This window comes from Ovis aries, chromosome 1 (genome assembly GCF_016772045.2).
Source record: "Ovis aries strain OAR_USU_Benz2616 breed Rambouillet chromosome 1, ARS-UI_Ramb_v3.0, whole genome shotgun sequence".
Taxonomy (NCBI): Eukaryota; Metazoa; Chordata; class Mammalia; order Artiodactyla; family Bovidae; genus Ovis; species Ovis aries.
Window position 1 is genome coordinate 220,600,764 of NC_056054.1, and position 21,073 is coordinate 220,621,836.

Here is a 21,073-nt window from a genome sequence, read left to right on the forward strand (position 1 = left end):
GCTAAATAGTAAGAGTTAAATCAATATTATTCAGATTGAAAAAAAAGGAGTATATATTTCTTGCAAAGGAGCAGTGTATGCAAGGGTAAGGTGGTATGAGCAAGATGGATGGTGTGTGCTTAGGGAGCTATGTGTAGTCCCCTTTAAATGGCTGGGTTCTAGAAGGAACATGAGAATTAAGGCTAGAGAGGCAAATGGAAGCCAAAGCATAGAGTGCTTGGCTTGCTGTGCTAAGGACTTTGGTATTTATTTTACCAGAAATGAGGAGACATTGGAATGTTTCAGTCAACTGTTCTGAATTATCCCATTTTATCTCTTCTATTAATTCTTCAGTTTTTATATCAATTTGTTTTAATCATTATCCTTTTAATGATTATGATAAAGGTCAGAATACTCTTTCTTGTGTCCTTTAGTTCTTCTTGGGGTACTAGGCTTCCAACTAGGATTACTTTCCTTCATTCAGAACGCCCTGCAGTATTTCTTATGTCTGACGGGTCTGATGGTTAATCATTTTCCAGGCTTTTTGTTTCTGAAAGATGTGTTTATTTCATTTTGTCTTTGAAAGGATATTTTCACTGGATTTAAAACTCTAGGTAGCAGTATTTTAAAGATATTATATCATTGCTTCCTTGCTCCCATTGTTTCTGTTTATAAAGTTCCACTCTTCATACTATTGTTACTTCTTTGAATGTAATATTTTTTTCTGACTTTTAAAGGTTTTTCTCTTTATGCTTGGGTTTTAGCAGCTTTATCATGCTGGGCATAAATACACTTTTCTCAGTATCTATACTGCTTGGGGTTGATAGGAATTTTTGAATGCATCTTTCTTCAATGTTGGATAATTCTCAGCTATTATCTTTATTTCTTTTCAATCATCACTTTCCAGTCCTGCTAGGATTGCTATTACACATATTTTGGACTTTAATTATATCACAAATGTTTCCTGTGTTCTTATATTTCCACTTTGTTTTCCTCTCTGGGCTTCATTTTGGATATGTTATATTGATTTATCTTTGCATTCACTAATTCTGTCTCCTTTGCAAGTCTTTTAAACCTATGATATCAGTTTCCAATGTTAGATTATATTTATATATGTGTGCATACATACATACATTCAGTTCTAAAATGCCATTTAAATCATATATATATTCTAATTCTCAGTTGAAAATACTTATTACTTATGTTTTAAATTACTTTATGTCATCCATTTTGTCTAAATATTCTCTGTTTTCTTAAACATATTTATAATTTAAAGTCCTGGCCTGCTGACACTAATATCTGGATGATCCTTGGATCTGCTTCTAATATCTATTTTTCCTTTTTGGTTACTGGTCACATTTTATTTCTTTCTTGCAAGTCCTATAATTTTATACATTTTCTGGCACAGTTTTTTTTAATTGTATGACAGAAATTGTGTAAAAGATCTATAGGTAATGAAATTAATGTTATTTTCTTTCCTTAGTTGGGCGAACAGCATGAAGTGTGACTCGTGTTAATTCAGTTAGGAGCTGAGTTCAGTCAGAGCCGGGTCATGGCTGCAGTTAGGCTTTGTTTACTTTCAGTTTCAAATGTTTGTTTAAGGCCTCTCACGGTAGTGTAGTCATTGTCTTCTAAGTACTATAAGACTGCGGGAAATGTTCATCTGCCTCCCCAGTCCAATTCATGGTTTCCCACTCCATCCCAGCACTCAGATTAAGTCCTGTGGGGAACCCTGGGCACAGTTATAAAGTTCCTCTGGATTTTACTCCACCACATCAACCCACACAGTCATCCAAAGCTCTTCTGATTTTCCTTTCCCTTTAGAAAAGTCTCTTTGTCTGTGCAAATCTGTTTCTTAGCAGTGCCTGGACAGGATTAATCCCCAGAGGGAAGAAAAGATTTGGCAATCTCAGCTCACCTGACAAGGTTCTACCATCTCATGTATTTTAATTTGATAATCTTTGTTTCCATAGCCCTCTTATGGCTTTAAGAATATCATTTCTGTAATTTATCTTTTTTTTCTTCTATCTAGTCCAGTGAGAAGGATGACCTGGGGCTACTTATATCCTACCCAGAAACAAAATTCCTTTTGAAATCTTGAAACAGGAAGATGCCATGTCCAGGTCTGCATTTTAGAAAGCTTTCTGGAAACTGTGTGGTGGATGCATGATAATGGGGCTAAACTGAAGGCAGTGGATGTACCAGAGTTGTGGGAACTTGTATGACATCAACTACCTGCTTTTCCATGTTCACTTTGCCTTTTACTAGTTGTTTATATCTGGATAAATTATATAACCTACAAATTCTCAGTCTTCTCATCTGTTGAATGGGACCAATGGTGCCTGGAGTTGTATGGATTAATTTTAGCAGTGACTAGCCATTAATAAGCATAAATGGTAACTATTATTATTTTGAAGATAAGGAGACCCTGAAAGGAAGTAACTAATTTGAGAAGTGTTGCAGAGATAAATGAAAGGATTATGTGCCCTGGTGAGATGTTAAGACATGTATGATAGTCAGGTTTCTAGCCTGGATAACTGTGTCAATAAAAGAGGCAGTTATTGAGAGAGGACTTATAGGAGGAAGAGATGGTATAGAGTTAGTTTCAGACTGTGTTGAGACAGAGGTACGTGTGGGTCATCAACCAAGGAAAGTTAGCACTTTTCCAAGAAACTGTCTATAGTAGGGAGGAAAGACAAAGACCAATAACTGAAAAGCCACTATAAGTCAGGAGAACTACAGTCAAGGCATGTTTTAGAATTAGTTTTATGTTTTAGTTCATTTTTTTCTTCTAATTTTAGATAGAATATATGTACACTGTAAAACACTGGCTAGTAAGAAGTAAAGATATTCTAAAGAACACAGCAATAGGGAGTCTTAAGAGCAGCCACTACTTCCAGGCCTGAGTTAGATGGGGGAAGATGCCTGCTAGAGCTGAGACCCAGACCTTGTGGGAGTGGGTTCATCCCCGTTTTATTGGATGGCAAGGTGGCAGAGCTGCAGGTGGAATTTGCAGAAATCTGTCCTCAGATTCTCTCCCATCCACAGTGGGTGCAGAACTCACTGCAGAGCCATGGAGGGGGTGAGGGGAGGCTGTCACAGGGAGGAATCACACTGGTGGCCTTCCCCTTGCCTCCTGGGGTATTATGGAAAGTCGTTCACTGGATGGTGGCACACAGGTGGCTCTCTGCGGCAGTCACCTGAGAGCGTGACAAGGGAAGCTGCTGGTTCTGGAGAAGCCATACTTGCATAATAAGAGTCTGGAGCTGGAGGAGACATGAGAGGAGCTGGGTCCTGGGGAAGCCATGATGTAGGTGTCTAGGCTGGAGGAGCAGCCCTGTAGGAGGCTGGTGAGAGAAGCACCCACTTAGAGAGAAATCCAGTGTCCCTCTAGTGCCCTCTAGTGACAGAGCTCAGCATCATCCCAGCTGTTAAAGGAGAGCATTTACAGGACTCTGGCCCATATCACCTGGTGCTTAGTGGTAAAGAACCTGCCTGCCAATGCAGGAGACCTAAGAGATGTAGGTTCTATCCCTGGGTCTGGAAGATCCCCTGGAGGAGGGCATGGCAACCCATTCCAGTATTCTTACCTGGAAAATCCCATGGACAGAGGAACCTGGAGGGCTACAGTTCAAGGGTGGCAAAGAGTCAGACACAGCTGAAGCGACTTAGCATGCTGGCACAGACCATTATCACACAGCAAGCAATGAAGGGTAGAATGGGAACCGAGGAGCAAAACATTGGTAGTTGGCATTGTACCCTGTTCCCTGGCTATTCATGCTTTTTATTCCACTCCTGTTCTTCACATTATTTGGTAACCTTTGAAATCACAGTCATTATTCCTACTAAGTTATAAGGTGTCAATGGTTATGGTTGTCTTTTGAGTAAAACCTGGAAGACTCAAAGCAATAAAGATATAGTAAGGACCAAATTTCTAGCATAAGCATGGCTTCAAATCAAGACTACCATTTGCTACCTGTATGACCTTGATCAGGTCAATTAAACTCTCTATGCCTTAGTTTCTTCAACTAAAAATAGGCATCATATTTGTTACCCTCCCCATAATGTTGTTGTGAACATTAGCACAGAGCCTGTCACCTAATCAAAGTTTAATACATTTTTTTAATTGATGATATTATTATATCATCAATAAATAGCTTTATGACATAGGGATTATTATTGCTCCTATTTACTATATAAAGGGTCTCTGGCATAGGCTCTATGGCATAGAAGAAGAGTTTAAATAATTTATCTAGTTTTGCATAACCAGTAAAAGGTGGATTATAGTTGAGAAGAATCCATGTTATTCAGGCAGGTGTCCATGTTATTAATATTTCTAGATGCAGCCCCTCTTGCTCAAATAGTGATGAAATCACAATCCCTGGGCAACCTATTATTATGATGATTTATAAATCCAGCTATTTCACTTAATATTTGCCTGTTTTTATCACTGTCATTTAAAATTGTTCGTCTCCTTTTTCGTAGGAGACTATTGAATTTGAAAATTACTATTATAAATGGCACTTAAAAAATCTCTTAAAAAAATCTCAATTGAAAAATCTTAAAAAAACTCAATCACCAATATAGCCCCCCTTCCACATTATCATTACAGAGTCTACCTTAAGTCTTTGCATTGCATTTTACATACTTTCTTGAAATCTCCATAATTACAGTGTTTGGAAGGTTATTTGGGGATTGTATGATGAGAGGCATTTGCCAGACTTACTTTCAACACTCTAAACTATTATTTTGGAACTTGGGACAGTTTTCAAACACTTCGTAACCCCCAGGTGACTTTTTAATCTTACCTACTGGGTTTTTCAGTGTTCTTCTGTATTTTCTTTCTTTCCCTTTCAAGTTGAAACATCTTTCACAATCTCTCTTTAGCTTCCAAGTTGTTCCCTGTGGGTTCTCAAACAGCTTGAAACCCCTTTTTGATATGCTTTATTCAAAAAACTGGAAGCTACTTAGAAGTGTCTCTGGGTCAGATTTTGTCAATAAATTCCCCAGAAGTCATTCAAATTGTACTTATAACATCTTTAAAACTTCCAGGGTAGAGAAAATGCTGCATTAGTGATACCTCGGGTGAGTTGTTTTGTTGCTGTTTTTCTGTCAAAGACAAAATGCACAGGATAAGGTAAGAGGTAACTGTATTGAAGCTATTGCAAGATAAAGAATATTCACTAAAAAGGAATATCTCAAAAAAGGAAGGGGGCTTGAGCTGTTATAGAGACAGGTCAATGAATCCATGAGTCTTATCAGACTTGTGAGGAGGGGGGAGAAGGCCTTATCACAGAAGGAGAGAGAAAAGAGTGGTTCTTTGCTGTCATCTGTTTCCAGAACATGAGAGAATGTGACTTTCTTAACTGCCTTCATGTTCTGGTTTTACAGGATTCAGGTAAGGTTCAATGTTGTTAGCCATCTCACTTTTGTTTAAGATGAATGAATACCGCTCATTGTTGGACAACCCAGAGGTGATCATGAATTCTCTGGGTGGGGCAGAACAGTGTCGAAGAAGTCTCTCTTGGGGATTCTTGCTGGCATTGCTCCAGCAGCACCAGTTGAACCTGGTGTTAGGAGGGAGTGGCAAAGGTCAGTTGTTTCTAAGCCCGGGAGGTCCTGACAGCAAAGGAGAGCTGCAAGGCAGCCTAGCGACTCGGACTGTCAGGTTTTAGCTCTCAGTTTTAGACAGATGTGAGAAGAACTGAATAAGTTTGGAGGATTGTAGTTAGATAGTGAAGAAAACTAGAAGAACTGGAAAATTGGTTCAGCTTAGTTCAGTTCAGTAGCTCAGTCGCATCCAACTCTTTACGACCCCATGAATTGCAGCACACCAGGCCTCCCTGTCCATCACCCACTCCCAGAGTTCACCCAAACTCATGTCCATCGAGTCAGTGATGCCATCCAGCCATCTCATCCTCTATCATCCCCTTCTCCTCCTGCCCCCAATCCCTCCCAGCATCAGAGTCTTTTCTAATAAGTCAACTCTTCACATCAGGTGGCCAAAGTACTGGAGTTTCAGCTTTAGCATCGTTTGTTCCAAAGAACACCCAGGGCTGATCTCCTTCAGAATGGACTGGTTGGATCTCCCTGCAGTCCAAGGCACTCTCAAGAGTCTTCTGCAACACCACAGTTCAAAAGTTGGAGTTGATAATTTGTACAAGATAATAGCCTCTGACCCAGTTTGCAGGTAGGGTACCAAAAGTGGTGTTTTCAAGGAACAGGAGCAAGTCAGTTAAAACTCTGTCAGATGAGATAGAGTTTGCACATCCATGGCAACCTACAATTTACAAAGAGGGGCAAAATAGTTCAAAAATAATGAACTCAGCTAGAATCTGCCTACTCAGAAGGATATGCTAGAGTCAATACTGTCAATACTGGGTTTTCATTGCTCTCTATGGTTCTATAGGTAAGACATATACATATAAAATCCACCTTGCTTTATAATACAATCTTAAATCTAGTATCAGTAAAGAGAAAGAATCTGATATTATGGAAATCTTCTTACTTGAACAAATAATTAAATACAAGGAGAATATATTTATCGATATATTCAGTTTAAGTAAGACATAAGAGATTTCTACATGTTATTCATTCCAGGAAATTTTAGATAACTGAAGGTCCAGATTGAGCACAAAACTCAGAGACATCTTAGAAGGAAACAAAAAATCCTTCCTATTATATCTTTGCTTACATGATAGCACCATAAATTGAGTCCTACAAAATAGAAGTCATTAACGTGTGAAAAACATTTTTTAAAAGATTCAACAGATGGTTCACATCATATGTCATCAGGGAGATTCAGAGTAAAAAAGAACAATGAGTTATCACTATGCACTCATTAGAATGGCCAAAATCTAGAACATTGACAGCACCAAATGCTGGTAAGGTTGTAGGGCAACCGACCAGCTATCTTCCAAAGTGGCCATACAATTTTGCATTCTCACCACGGGGAAAGAAGCTAATCTGTGCAGGTATACACTGTATGATTCTCATGATTCCTACGCTTGAGATTCTGGAAAAGGCACTGTTGTTCATCTGATATATAGTTAGTCTTCAATCAGGGGGCAAAGGGGAGATCAGATGACAAAAGATTACCTTTGCTTTATTAAAATCACTGAATCATTTTATTTTCACGAAAATGTTTGAATAGCTTCATGACCACCACATTTTTCATCATTTTTAAAACGCCTTTTGGTTATCATTATTAACAAATCTTGTTGGGCAGCCAACTATGAAATAAAGTGATCAATGTATAATGTCATCTTTTCCTGAGTAGGAAGTAGAGACTGTAAATGTTTACTGATAACACTTGATGTTAATTTTTAAGAGCAGGCGTTATGGTTAGTGGATGGATATACAGATTTGTGACATGGAAATTCACCCTTCTATTACCATAACAGAGTTCCTCGGGTCTCTGGAATATAGGAATTTCAAAGTGTGAGTAGTGAGCCTGCCCCTTTACAAGCCTGGAGAGTCTTCATTCATTTGTTCATTTATTCAATATATACATACATATATATATATTTTTACCATCTTCTAAATACCAGACACAATGCTGCATGCTAAGGGTGTATAAGATATATAGGCAGACATGGTCTGTGCACTTATTGAATTTATCACCTAGGAGCAATAACTAAATAACTGAATATAAGAAGGTACATTTGGATAGTGATATTGATAAAAGGTGGCTTCCCAGGTGGTGCTTGTGGTAAAGAACCCACCTGCCAATGCAAGAGATGTAAGAGATGCGAGTTTGATGCCTGGGTTGGGAAGATCTTCTGGAGGAGGGCATGGTAACCCACCCCAGTATTCTTGGCTGAAAAATCCCATGGACAGAGGAGCCTGGCAGGCTACATAGGGTTGCAAAGAGTCAGACACGACTGAAGCGACTTAGCATGCACACATTAACAAACGGTATGAAGAAAATAAAGCAAGATAATGTGATGGGATGTGACTAGATGCAGCATCAGTGAAAGTTTCTCTGATTGTTGAGCTGAATCCTGAAAGATAAGAGGAAATAGTTCTTCAAACAGTTGGGGGCGGAATACTCCAAGGATGGGAACAGAAGTGTAAAGCTACTGAGGTGGGGACAATGTTGGTGTATTCTAGGGACAGAAATGTCAGTTTTGCTGGAGCAGAGTGAGAGAGATGCTTGTAGGGGGCATGAGATGAGGGTGGAGAGGGTTAGGTATCAGGTCACATGGGGCCATGTAGCCTGGGCAATAAACCTGGGTTAATTTTAAATGTGAAGGAAGTCTTAGAAGGCTTAAAGATGGAATGTGACCCAATGAATCCAAATACATTGGCTGTTACTAATCCTTCTGAGTGACCCACTCACCAAGATTACAAGTAAGTTGTTGGACCCAAAGGACAAGAAGTTTGAGGCTTGAGGTTCTACATGACACCTATATGGGAACTTGAAGGTGCTTTAAGATAAGCTGCATGTTTGAATAAATATAAATTTTCTTTACAAGGAGTATCTGACAGATTGCAGTCACAAATCACAGGAACCTTGATAAATAGTCTATTTGTCTCCATAAGAACACTTCATCCTTCACAACTGTTCTGCCTTAAACAACACACTTTATGGCAAGTGTATCCGTCAGGGTTCAGGGAAGTCAAACTAGCAGGTCCATATATTGAAATTTATGACAAGGAATCACCTTATGGGGTTGTGAGGTCTGGTGCAGCAAGTCCAAGAAGAGTAGGGCTGAGTGAGGAAGGAAGCTTATGGGTAGATTGAGCACAGGCTAAAGCTGTCATCCACAGCAGTTAAAACAGGAAGAGCATGGAACTCCGTGGGCACAAGCAGAAGACTTTGTCCAGTATGCTGGCATTTCTTTTCTCTCATAAGGAAGCCTCAGTCCTGCTTTTGAGGTCTTCTAACTGGCTAAGTCTTGCTTTCCCAAATTATCCAGGATAATCTCCCTACTAAGAGTCCATTGATTAGGGACTTTATATTGGCAAAATTTCTTTAGAGCAACACCTAGATTAGTGTTTGATTGCATAACTGAGAAGAGTCTTCAGAAGTCTGTAATGAAAACGAGTCGTCACAGCAAGGTTAAAGATATTCTTTTATAATCTTAAAGAGGTTCAGTAAATGGATAATGGTTTCTTACATGTATCGTAATCCATGGCAGACTCACTCATATGCAAACATTATGCCATGAATCCAGCAGGTGTTGTTACTCTGAATAGTGAGATGAATTGAGGACCATTATTCATTTAGAAAGTATTAGGTTAATGACATGACTTTTGCCACATAAAGGAGCTTGTCAGTGAAGCTAATGTAGGTTAAGTTATATAAGTTTTATCCGCAAACACTCCTGTGAATATTAGGAGTTACTAATCACTATGGTGGCTCAGATGGTAAGGAATCCATCTGCAATGCAAGAGACTGGGGTTCAAGCCATGGGTCAGGAAGATCCCCTGGAGAAGGGAATGGCAACTCATTCCAGTATTCTTGCCTGGAAAATCCCATGGACAGAGGAGCCTGGTGGGCTACAGTCCATGGGAGCGCAAAGGGTTGGGCACAGTTGAGCGACTAACCCTTGCCTTACCTTATCACTTCATGGCAAATAGACAGGAAGAATGTGAGAACACTGTAGATTTCATTTTCTTGGGCTCCAAAATCAATGTGGATGGTGACTGCAGCCACTAAATTAAGAGATGCCTGCTCCTTGGAAGAATAGCTATGTCAAGCTTAGTGTTTTAAGAAGCAGAGACATCACTTTGCTGACAAAGGTCCATATAGTCAAAGCTATGGTTTTTCCAGTAGTCACGTATGGATGTGAATGTTGGACTGTAAAGAAGGTTGTGCGCCGAAGAATTGACACTTTCGAACTGTGGTGCTGGAGAAGACTTTGAGAGTCCCTTGGACAGCAAGGAGATCAAACCAGTCAATCCTAAAGGAAATCAGTCCTGAATATTCATTGGAAGGGCTGATGCTGAAGCTGAAGCTCCAATACTTTGGCCACCTGATGTGAAGAGCTGACTCACTGGAAAAGACCCTGATGCTGGGGAAAATTGAGGTCAAGAGGAGAAGAGGGCAACAGAGGATGAGATGGTTGGATGGCATCACTGACTCAATGAACATGAGTTTGGTCAAACTCAGGGAGATAGTGATGGATAGAAAAGCCTGGCATTCTGCAGTTCATGGGGTCACAAAGAGTCAGAGACAACAACTGAAAAACAGCAACAACAAGGAGTTTTAGGGTGTTCTGGGTAAAGAGAGGAAGTCAGGTTGCAAGCAGGGATCATTTCCAGGTAAACATTTCAGGTGCCTTTTGTAAAAGAAATCTGAAGATGAAAAGGACTCAGCTCTACAAAGCTTCCAGTAATCTGTTGAGATTTATTTTCTCATTCTAAATACATAGCCACTTTTATGAATAATTTTGTATTTGTAATTTTTTGTTCATTTTCTTAAAGAAAACTCTCCAAATTGTAAGCTCCAGGCCCAGGAAATAGGTATCCAGCCTTGCCTATGAATTTTTTATCATTTGTTTTTTAACTCAAAAATAAATAAATAAATAATCCCTGACAAGAACTTACAAAGGCCTTTTGGTTCATTATTGGTTGAATGGTCCCCCAAACCAGTCAGTTACAATGAAAGTTCCCCATCTAGTTTTGATACATCTCAGTAAAATACTAGTGTTTATTTCAGAAGCAACATTTTTGCTTTCACAGTGGTCCTCAGGAGAATTCTGAGACCTTCAGAATGCCTTGTGATGCTACAGTGCTTACCTGCAGGCACAGAGGACAGAATCAACTGCGAACTGGCAGGAATCCACATCATCTTGTGTTGCTGGTATTAGGGCAGTGGCAAGTGTTTTCATTTTTAGCTTTGCTTATGAGGTAGGTCCAGGTTGCATTTTATCTTATTAACAAAATATAGGGCTTCCCTGGTGGCTCAGTGGATAAAAGTCCACCTGCCAATGCAGGGGACATGGATTCGATCCCTGGTCACGGAAGATCCCACCTGCCTTGGGGCAACTAAGCCCAGGTGCCACAACTACTGAGCCTGTGCCCAGTAGCCCCAACCAGCTACTGAGTCCATGTGCTGCAACTGCTGAAGCCCACGCATCTAGAGCCGCTGCTTTACAGCAAGAGAAGCCACTGCAAGGAGAAACCCATGCAGCACAACTAGACAGTAGCCCCCTATCGCCGCAACAAGAGAAAGCCTGCATGAAGCAGTAAATACCCAGCGCAGCCAAAAATAAATAATTAACATATACACAGATTCTTATATGAAAAACAGCATATGTTCCTACTGGTCAAATATTAGAACATATAAAACATTATTCTGTAAGAATTCTCTATCCCATGATGCTGAAGTTTTCACTGGACCGGTAATCTTTTTGTTTATTTTTATTTGGGGGATTGTTATGCATTTGTATTGGTAGTACTTTTATAGTCAGAGGTTTATATAGTTCTTCTAGCACTTTATTTTCTAGGACAGTAACAATTAGATTCATGTTGACTGATGATAAAATGAACATGTTTCTTCATTCTTCTCCCCCTCTTCTACCACACAATTTTGTGCAATAATATGATCTTTGTGCTTCTGTTAAATTTGCTTTTGCTACTATCACTTGACTTGTTGATTTAAGTCCTTTTTCTCTCAGCTGTTACTGAATTATCAAGAATGAAACTTCTTTCTTACTTTCCAAGTTTTTTTTTTTCTTTTAGTTTTTTATTTTTTAAAATTTAAAATCTTTAATTCTTGTTAATTGTATCTGGCATTCACCTTCTAATTTGTCATCCAAGGCTATGCTGTTTTAATTTCACTTATACATTTAAATTCCCATATCTTTCAGAATTTTCCACAGTTTATTGTGATCCACACAATCAAAGGCTTTGGCATAGTCAATAAAGGAGAAATAGATGTTTTTCTGGAACTCTCTTGCTTTTTCTATGATCCAGTGGATGTTGGCAATTTGATCTCTGTTTCCTCTGCCTTTTCTAAAACCAGCTTGAACATCGGAAGTTCATGGTACATGTGTTGCTGAAGCCTGGCTTGGAGAATTTTGAGCATTACTCTACTAGCGTGTGAGATGAGTGCAACTGTGCGGTAGTTTGAGCATTTTTGGCATTGCCTTTCTTTGGCATTGGAATGAAAACTGACCTTTTCCAGTCCTGTGGCCACTGCTGAGTCTTCCAAATTTGCTGGTATGTTGAGTGCCACACTTTCACAGCATCATCTTTCAGGATTTGAAATAGCTCCACTGGAATTCCATCACCTCCACTAGCTTTGTTTGTAGTGATACTTTCTAAGGCCCACTTGACTTCCCATTCCAGGATGTCTGGCTCTAGGTGAGTGATCACACCATCGTGATTGTCTTGGTCGTAAGGATCTTTTTTGTACAGTTCTTCTCCGTATTCTTGCCACCTCTTCTTAATATTTTCTGCTTCTGTTAGGTCCATACAATTTCTGTCCTTTATCGAGCCCATCTTTGCATGAAATGTTCCCTTGGTATCTCTAATTTTCTTGAAGAGATCTCTAGTCTTTCCCATTCTGTTCTTTTCCTCTATTTCTTTGTATTGATTGCTCCAAGGCTTTCTTATCTCTTCTTGCTATTCTTTGAAACTCTGCATTCAGATGCTTATATCTTTCCTTTTCTCCTTTGCTTTTCACATCTCTTCTTTTCACAGCTATTTGTAAGGCCTCCCTAGACAGCCATTTTGCTTTTTTGCATTTCTTTTCCATTGGGATGGTCTTGATCCCTGTCTCCTGTACAATGTCACGAACCTCATTCCATAGTTCATCAGGCACTCTATCAGATCTAGTCCCTTAAATCTATTTCTCACTTCCTCTGTATAATCATAAGGGATTTGATTTAGGTCATACCTGAATGGTCTAGTGGTTTTCCCTACTTTCTTCAACTGAAGTCTGAATTTGGCAATAAGGAGTTCATGATCTGAGACACAGTCATCTCTTGGTCTTGTTTTTGCTGACTGTATAGAGCTTCTCCATTTTGGCTACAAAGAATACAATCAGTCTGATTTCAGAGTTGACCGTCTGGTGATGTCCATGTGTAGAGTCTTCTCCTGTGTTGTTGGAAGAGGATGTTTGCAATGACCAGTGCATTCTCTTGGCAAACTCTATTAGCTTTTGCCCTGCTTCATTCCATATTCCAAGGCCAAATTTGCCTGTTACTCCAGATGTTTCTTAACTTCCTACTTTTGCATTCCAGTCCCCTATAATGAAATGGGCATCTTTTTTGGGTGTTAGTTCTAAAAGGTCTTGTAGGTCTTCATAGAACCATTCAACTTCAGTTTCTTCAGAGTTACTGGTTGGGGCACAGGCTTGGATTATTGTGGTATTGAATGGTTTGCCTTGGAAACTAACAGAGATCATTCTGTCATTTTTGAGATTGCATCTCAATACTGCATTTCAGAATCTTTTGTTGACTATAATGGTTACTCCATTTCTTCTGAGGGATTCCTGCCCACAGTAGTAGATATAAGGGTCATCTGAGTTAAATTCACCCATTCTGGTCCATTTTAGTTCGCTGATTCCTAGAAAGTTGATGTTCACTCTTGCCATCTCCTGTTTGACCACTTCCAATTCGCCTTGATTCATGGACCTAACATTCCAGGTTCCTATGCAATATTGCTCTTTACAGCATTGGACCTTGCTTCTATCACCAGTCACACCCACAACTGGATGTTGTTTTTGCTTTGGCCCCATCTGTTCATTCTTTCTGGAGTTATTTCTCCACTGATCTCTAGTAGCATATTGGGCACCTACTGACCTGGGGAGTTCCTCTTTCAGTTTCCTATCATTTTGCCTTTTCATACTGTTCATGGGGTTCTCAAGGCAAGAATACTGAAGTGGTTTGCCATTCCCTTCTCCAGTGGACCACATTCTGTCAGACCTCTCCATCATGACCCATCTGTCTTGGGTGGCCCCACATGGCATGGCTTAGTTTCATTGAGTTAGACAAGGCTGTGGTCTGTGTGATCAGATTGGCTAGTTTTCTGTGATTATGGTTTCAGTGTGTCTGCCCTCTGATGCCCTCTTGCAACACCTACCATCTCACTTGTGTTTCTCTTACCTTGAACGTGGGGTATCTCTTCACGGCTGCTCCAGCAAAGCACAGCCACTGCTCCTTACCTTGGATGAGGTTTCTCTTGAGAAATCTGGTCAGGAAGCAACAGTTAGAACTGGACATGGAACAACAGACTGATTCCAAATAGGAAAAGGAGTACGTCAAGGTTGTATATTGTCACCCTGCTTATTTAACTTATATGCAGAGTACATCATGAGAAACGCTGGGCTGGAAGAAGCACAAGCTGGAATCAAGATTGCCAGGAGAAATATCAATAACCTCAGATATGCAGATGACAGCATCCTTATGGCAGAAAGTGAAGAGGAATTAAAAAGCCTCTTGATGAAAGTGAAAGAGGAGAGTGAAAAAGGTGGCTTAAAGCTCAACATTCAGAAAACGAAGATCATGGCATCTAGTCCCATCACTTCATGGGAAATAGATGGGGAAACAGTGAAAACAGTGTCAGACTTTATTTTGGGGGGCTCCAAAATCACTGCAGATGGTGATTGCAGCCATGAAATTAAAAGACACTTACTCCTTGGAAGGAAAGTTATGACCAACCTAGTTAGCATATTGAAAAGCAGAGACATTACTTTGCCAACAAAGGTCCGTCTAGTCAAGGCTATGGTTTTTCCAGTGGTCATGTATGGATGTGAGAGTTGGACTGTCAAGAAAGCTGAGCACTGAAGAATTGATGCTTTTGAACTGTGGTGCTGGGGAATACTCTTACAAGTCCCTTGGTCTGCAATGATATCCAACCAGTCCATCCTAAAACAGACCAGCCCTGGGTGTTCATTGGAAGGACTGATGCTGAGTCTGAAACTCCAGTACTTTGGCCACCTCATGTGAAGAGTTGACTCATTGGAAAAGACCCTGATGCTGGGAGGGATTGGGGGCAGGAGGAAAAGGGGATGACAGAGGATGAGATGGCTGGATGGCATCACCAACTCGATGGACATGAGTTTAAGTGAACTCCGGGAGTTGGTGGTGGACAGGGCGGCCTGGCATGCTGCGATTCATGGGGTCACAAAGAGTCGGACACAACTGAGCAATTGAACTGAACTGATACATTTAAATATTAAATACATTCAATGCTCACCACCATATCTATTTCCAAATTTTCCTCATTCATTTCTCCGTTTATTTTGTAATAATTTCCTGAAAAGTACTGTTGGGAGCATTAAACCCTGAAATCCCCACATGTTGAAACTATTGGTAGTTTTCAGATTTGAAGGGCAGCTTGGATGTTTGTAATATTGATACCTCACATATTGTTTGCTTGCTTCTCTTGTGGAAGTTGCTCTGTCTATTGTCTACTGGTATTGATCATTGCTATGAAGATATCTAATATACGACATTTATTTCTCTTCAGTTGAGTGACTAGGTCATTTAGGTTGGCTCTCAAGTGATTCTGTCTTTATCTTTAAAAATTAGCAATTTTGCTATTGTTTTTGGCTATTCTGAGTCTATTATTTCTGGCACAAGGTATGTCTTTTCCCCCCCTGAAAAAAACAAAAATTAGATTTTTTACTTATATCTTTTTTGCCCCCAACTCCTCTTTCCGCTAGAGATATCACCAAACTCCATCTTTTCCACAATTAAAAAAAAATTGTCTCAGGCCAGTAACAAGGATTGCCTGTCTCTAAGCTATACAAAACATAAAATTATACCAAGAAATATCAAATTTACCAGCAAATAAAGGGATCGGAATTTTGGAACAGTGAAGACATATTAATAAAACTGTGATTAGGTTTGGAACTAAGTTACCAAAAATGCAGAGGCAAGACTGAAGCTTCATTGGAGCTTAAAAGTTCCAAAATACGTGCTATGGGATGAATTGAGTTTCCCCAAATGCCTAGCCCCCCCCGCATCTCACAATGTGACTCTGTTTGGAGGCAAGGCTATTAAAGAGGCGATCAACAGCAGGTCGTTTCTGTATGTCAGGTTGTCTCTTATTTGAGGGTGGATTTACTACAGAATGCTTTAAAATATTTCTGCTTACATTTTCTTTCTTAAAGACTTATCCCATTTATGCTTGCTGGATCTTTTTTTCCACATCTCTCATTTCCCTCTAATTTGTTCTTCTAGATTTTCATCTTCTCGTATTTGTTTTCCTCACTCGGATACTTTATGCTTCCCATTGTGTTACAGCAGTCTGTTTTCACTTGCGGTATTTTTTCCCCTAAGTTCTTCCAGTTGACTTTTCATCATTTCCCATTGTGTCTTCATCTCTTCCCTGAGTTCTTTCACTCTTGCTCTGTGATCTTCCATACAGAGATAAGCACTTTTTTCAATTTTTGAAATTTATTTTGTCTCAAAATTCTTAGTAACAATATTTGTCTACTGGCAACATGTTCCTGGTGGTGATATTCGTATTGATGAGTTTTGCCGCTCTTTTAAAAATTCGTTTTAATTTGGTTGATAATATGTTTGTGTCCATGCTATGCCAGTGTTTTTTTAATTTACCCTTTTAATTAATTATCTTTATTGAGATTGGTTTTCATAAACTTGAAATTTGTAGCGGGTCCCTGGCCGAGCGCCTGGGACGTGTAATCAGTGTGGCCTTCAAGTTGTACAACCTGTAGAGATGGTCTTCTTTTAGTGAAATATGGCTTGTAGGTGAGATTCTTTATATAGTCCTGCCTCATATGTTTCTCTGAACCACATGAGAGCTTGGGGAGAGCTTTTGCTTCCAGCTTCCAGCCTTGTTCACCCCGTGTAGCATCCATAGATATAAATGAAAGATACAGTGTTTGGACCTCAGGGTGAGCCCCTCATCTTTAGTGAGCCTCTCTTTGCCAGCACTTTCTGAAATGCTGCTGCTCTCTCCATACTTAGCAATTTATCTTTGTGATTTCTGTCCAGTCTCTGCTGTTTGCTGCCCTTCTTCATGGTTTGTAGGCTGCAGGTTAGGTCTGCCTTGGAGTTTTGCTGAACATAGAGATTGTTTGTGAAGTTATTTCCTCTTACTTTCCTGGTTGTTCTTGCATAATATCCAAGAATAAAGAGGGCAAGACACTGACATTTATAGTTATGTTTGTATGGGAAGTGGGGAGTTTGGGTTTTCTTTTTTTTTTTTAAATCCAAATGTATAAAGATGCTTCAATACTGTGAGGATTTTTTAAATGTTTGTGTAGTTTCTTTGTTTTGTATTTTTTGGCTTAGTATCTAAAGTGGCCCTCAGTCCAGCTCAAATATCATTCTACTTTATATATCTTACACTTCTGTTAGATCTTTCTGAATTACTCAGTGGCCAGAAGAGCAGCTCTCTTTCTCCATACTTGTATTTACGTTGTCCCCTGTAGTTGGCTTTCCTTTTCTCCCTTGCAAATTTTTCCTCATCTCCATAGTCCTTGCTATCAGTAATAATTCTCTCTGGGCCTCAGGGTCTATCTCAAATAGCATCCAATTTTTAAAATCTTTTCTCTGATCTGTGTGTATTGTTACAACCTCATCATGTGTTTAACCACCATTTACACTGCTCATATTTTCTTAGAGCAGATCCTATTCTAGATGATATTTTGGTTATTTGGCTACAGCTCCCACTTTCTACCAGTTGGAAGGAAGCCTGTGACTTAGTCATATTTGTGCCCCATTTATACCTCAGCATAGTACGTAATGTATATTCAATAAGCGTTTGTTAAAATGACAAAATTTAGCAAAAGGCCAAAAAAAATTTTTTTGGAGTGCAAGGCACAATTTCCTCCTGCTTCTCACTGACACATATAACCATTCATGGGGCTAATTTGGCTGTCTTCTGAAGCCACACATCCCTGCAGATCAAACTATCCTATAAGGATGTAATGGCAGATGTGCTTGTTTAGTCATGCAGTCATGCTGTGTTTTTGATGATTTTAATTGTTTTATTTCAATACAGAATAATTTGTTCTTTGCTTTGTAAGAGTCCTTGATTGTTGTTAAGTAGATGAAAAAACAAAAATGGAAAATGCAAGCCTCTTTAGTCTTTTCCTGTTAAATGGTAGATCTCTATCATGATACAAATACATTAATAGATGAACTCTGTTAAAATTTGACTTTTACATTTAAATTGAATTAAAAGGAATAGCAGAAGCTTAAGAGAAAATTTTCCCAGGAGACTCTTTGTTTGAAAAACATCCACATTTCAAGAAGAAGTGAAATTTGAAAATTTCTCCCCACTAGTTCATATAATTGGATCTTTTACCAAGCACAATTTATATGTCATTTTCTACACCATTTTGCAGCATTGAAAGCAATATTTGATGAGAAAAACCTGTTTCCCAAAGAAATTCTGGATCATGAAAGAAGAGCCAAGCAGTTATGTCAAGAAACAAATAGTGAAGTGAAGATAAAAAGAAATAAGAAACCATTGTAATTGAAAGAAAAATAAATATTTCATCATCGCATGAAGTATGTATATAAAATTCACAAAAAATGGAATCAGGAACATTGCTCCTTTCTTTTACTCTATATTTGAACTCTAGGAAACTTCATTTTGAAACAGTGTTTAAGTGCTGCTTTTATCCATCACATTTCAATTTCTCTCCCTTTTTAACAGAAACATACGACTAAAGAGGAGACAATAGCAACTGATGTCTATTCTCATGTTGTTATATAAAAGTTCCAATTTTTTTCTAAACAGTTCCAGGACAAAGTGTTCTAACCAGTCACACTTCTTATTGCTCCTATAGACAAATACGTTTGTTCAATTTTCATTGTAAAATCAATTTGTGTTGAAGTTAAATATGTACTGACACAGTGAATATAAACTTGACTAAGAAAAGCATTCAAGGTTATTCATGCTGTTTTGGTTTTAAAAAATGATTCTGATAATGCAATTAAATCTTGTCAGTAACAGCTATTACTATTAATTTTTTAATGACCTGGCCATCCTTCCAGGTACTTATTGAGAAATCACTGCATGTGTTCTATACTTGGCTATGTGCTGTGCAGCACTTAGTCCCTCAGTTGTATCCGACTCTTTGTGACGCCATGGACTGTAGCCCACCAGGCTGCTCTGTCCATGAGGATGGTCCAGGCAAGAATATTGGAGTGGGTTGCCATGCCCTTCTTATACTTTGTTATACTATACTCTAAAATTGAGTGGCATAGCACAACCAAAGAGGGAAAGGCCTCGGGGAAAAAATAGGAGACTGGGTTGTATAAAAGACTCATTTTATGTGGAAGGTCAAGTAGGGACTATTTGGTTTGGCTTATGAAAGAGAATTCATGGGAGATACAAACTATTCTCAAATATTTCAAAGCTGCCTTGAAGAAAGAGAGTAGAAGTAGAACTGATGGGCACACTTGTAAGAAGGCAGATTCTGGAATTGCTTCCTAATCCTTGTTAAAACTTGAAAAGATTTATTTCCCCTTTCCTTCCCATCTTCATTTCTCATCTTGATACAGAATTGTTGGCAGCAGTCCTGCTGCATGGCTAGGAAAGAAAGTAGGAGGACCTGAGAGAAAACCCAGCAGAGATAAACTGGACCCAAGAGTATGGGTGGGGGAATTTAGTGGGAAAGGGTATTAGCAGATGGGAAGGAAGAGGATTGAGCAGAAGCAATGACCAGCATAGCTGGGAGATTGATTATGTTGTAAATAAATATTGAGTAAATAAAATAAATAAATTAATAAATATATTGAGAATAATGAGAGCCAAGTATCTCACTGTTATAGAAGGTATTTATAGGACTTCCCTGGTGGCTCAGTAGATAAGAATCTGCCTGCCAATGCAGGGGACACTGGTTCAATCCCTAGTCTGGGACGATTCCACATGCCGCAGAGCAACTCAACCCCTGTGCCACAACTACTGAGCCCACACTCTAGAACCTGTGAGCTGCAACTGATGCTCTCAGGTGCCACAGTTACTGAGGTCCCTGCATGTTTAGATCACATGTTCTGCAACGAGAGAAGCCACTGCAATGAGAAACCCAGGCTCTTCGAAGAAGAGTAGCCCCCACTCCGCTCACCGCAACTAGAGGAAGTCCGTGCAAAACAACGAAGACCAAGTCAGCCAAAAAAATAACAATAAATAAAGGTATTTATGAAATTTGAAAGGAAGAAAACTAGAAAGAACCTTGAGATTTGGGCTTCGGATTATAGATATCAGTTTGAACTCATGATTTTAGCTAACTAGTTAGCTAGATAATAGAATGAAATTTTTAGGAATACTTCAAAATTGTGATTGCAGCTTACTTTCAAATGATTCATGAAGTACTAATTATAATGTTTATATATTTATATATGTAAAAACACATCACATGTATTTATCTACACATACACCCATGTGTATATATATAAAAGGAGAATAGTGGAGGACACAGGAGCCTGGCATGCTGCAGACCACTGTATCGTAAAGTGTCGGACCCAATTTAGCAACCAAACAACAGCAACAATGAAAGGATAAAGAGAGAGAGGGAGAGAAAGATTAGGTATATAGATAGAGCACATATATGTGGTGAAATGTTAATGACTGGAGAAACAGAGAGAGGGGGATGGTAGTTCTTTGTATTCTAACAGCAACTTTTCTGTAACTTTAAGTTTCAAACTATTTTAAAAAATGAAAGTTTGCCTTAGTACAAAGGGCTCCTTGACAAGTTAAAACAGAGGCTGAATAACTCTCACAGGGAGTTGGCAGAGAAGTCTTGCACTGGTTGGGAGGTTTGATTGGATAATCCATCATTTCTAACTTAAAGCATATGATCTATGAATCATAGATTGGTGACAATACAGTGGAGTGAAATTTGAGCCTTATTTCTGGAAATTTAAGAGAATATTAAGATGTTAAAGATATGTAATATGGGTGCCAAATACTTTGAGATGTTCCTTTTCCACATCCATCCATCCGTATATCTATCCAACCAATTATTGAAGGCATATATGCAAAGCACTGTTTTCCATACCAGCTTTATGCATATAAATAGAGTACACTTCTCCTGCCATCAGCTTTCTGGAGTGAAGGCGCATAAAATGCAATGACTCTAAAGTGAGAATTGAGTGACTCTTCTAGTTTTTCTATTGTAGTTTGTAAATTCTGTTATTAGACATACTTTATACTG

General features: G+C 39.1%; 2 protein-coding genes across 3 annotated transcripts in view; both read left to right on the forward strand.

Annotated features, from left to right (window-relative positions):
* WDR49 (WD repeat domain 49) overlaps positions 1-18,873 on the forward strand; it is a 164,475-nt gene extending 145,602 nt beyond the window's left edge. Inside the window, exon 19 of one of the 2 annotated variants that reach the window (XM_004003844.5) lies at positions 18,257-18,873. In XM_004003844.5, coding sequence (XP_004003893.3) covers positions 18,257-18,387 — 131 coding nt within the window. In that variant the 3' untranslated portion in view covers positions 18,388-18,873. Of the gene's footprint in view, positions 1-10,668; positions 14,911-18,256 lie in introns of those variants that run through there. The other variant, XM_060405195.1, reaches the window with a different exon arrangement.
* Positions 18,316-21,073, forward strand: part of SERPINI2 (serpin family I member 2) — a 41,066-nt gene continuing 38,308 nt past the window's right edge. Inside the window, exon 1 of the mRNA XM_060405207.1 lies at positions 18,316-18,422. The gene's annotated coding sequence lies outside the window, so the exon portion shown is untranslated. The remainder of the gene's footprint in view (positions 18,423-21,073) is intronic.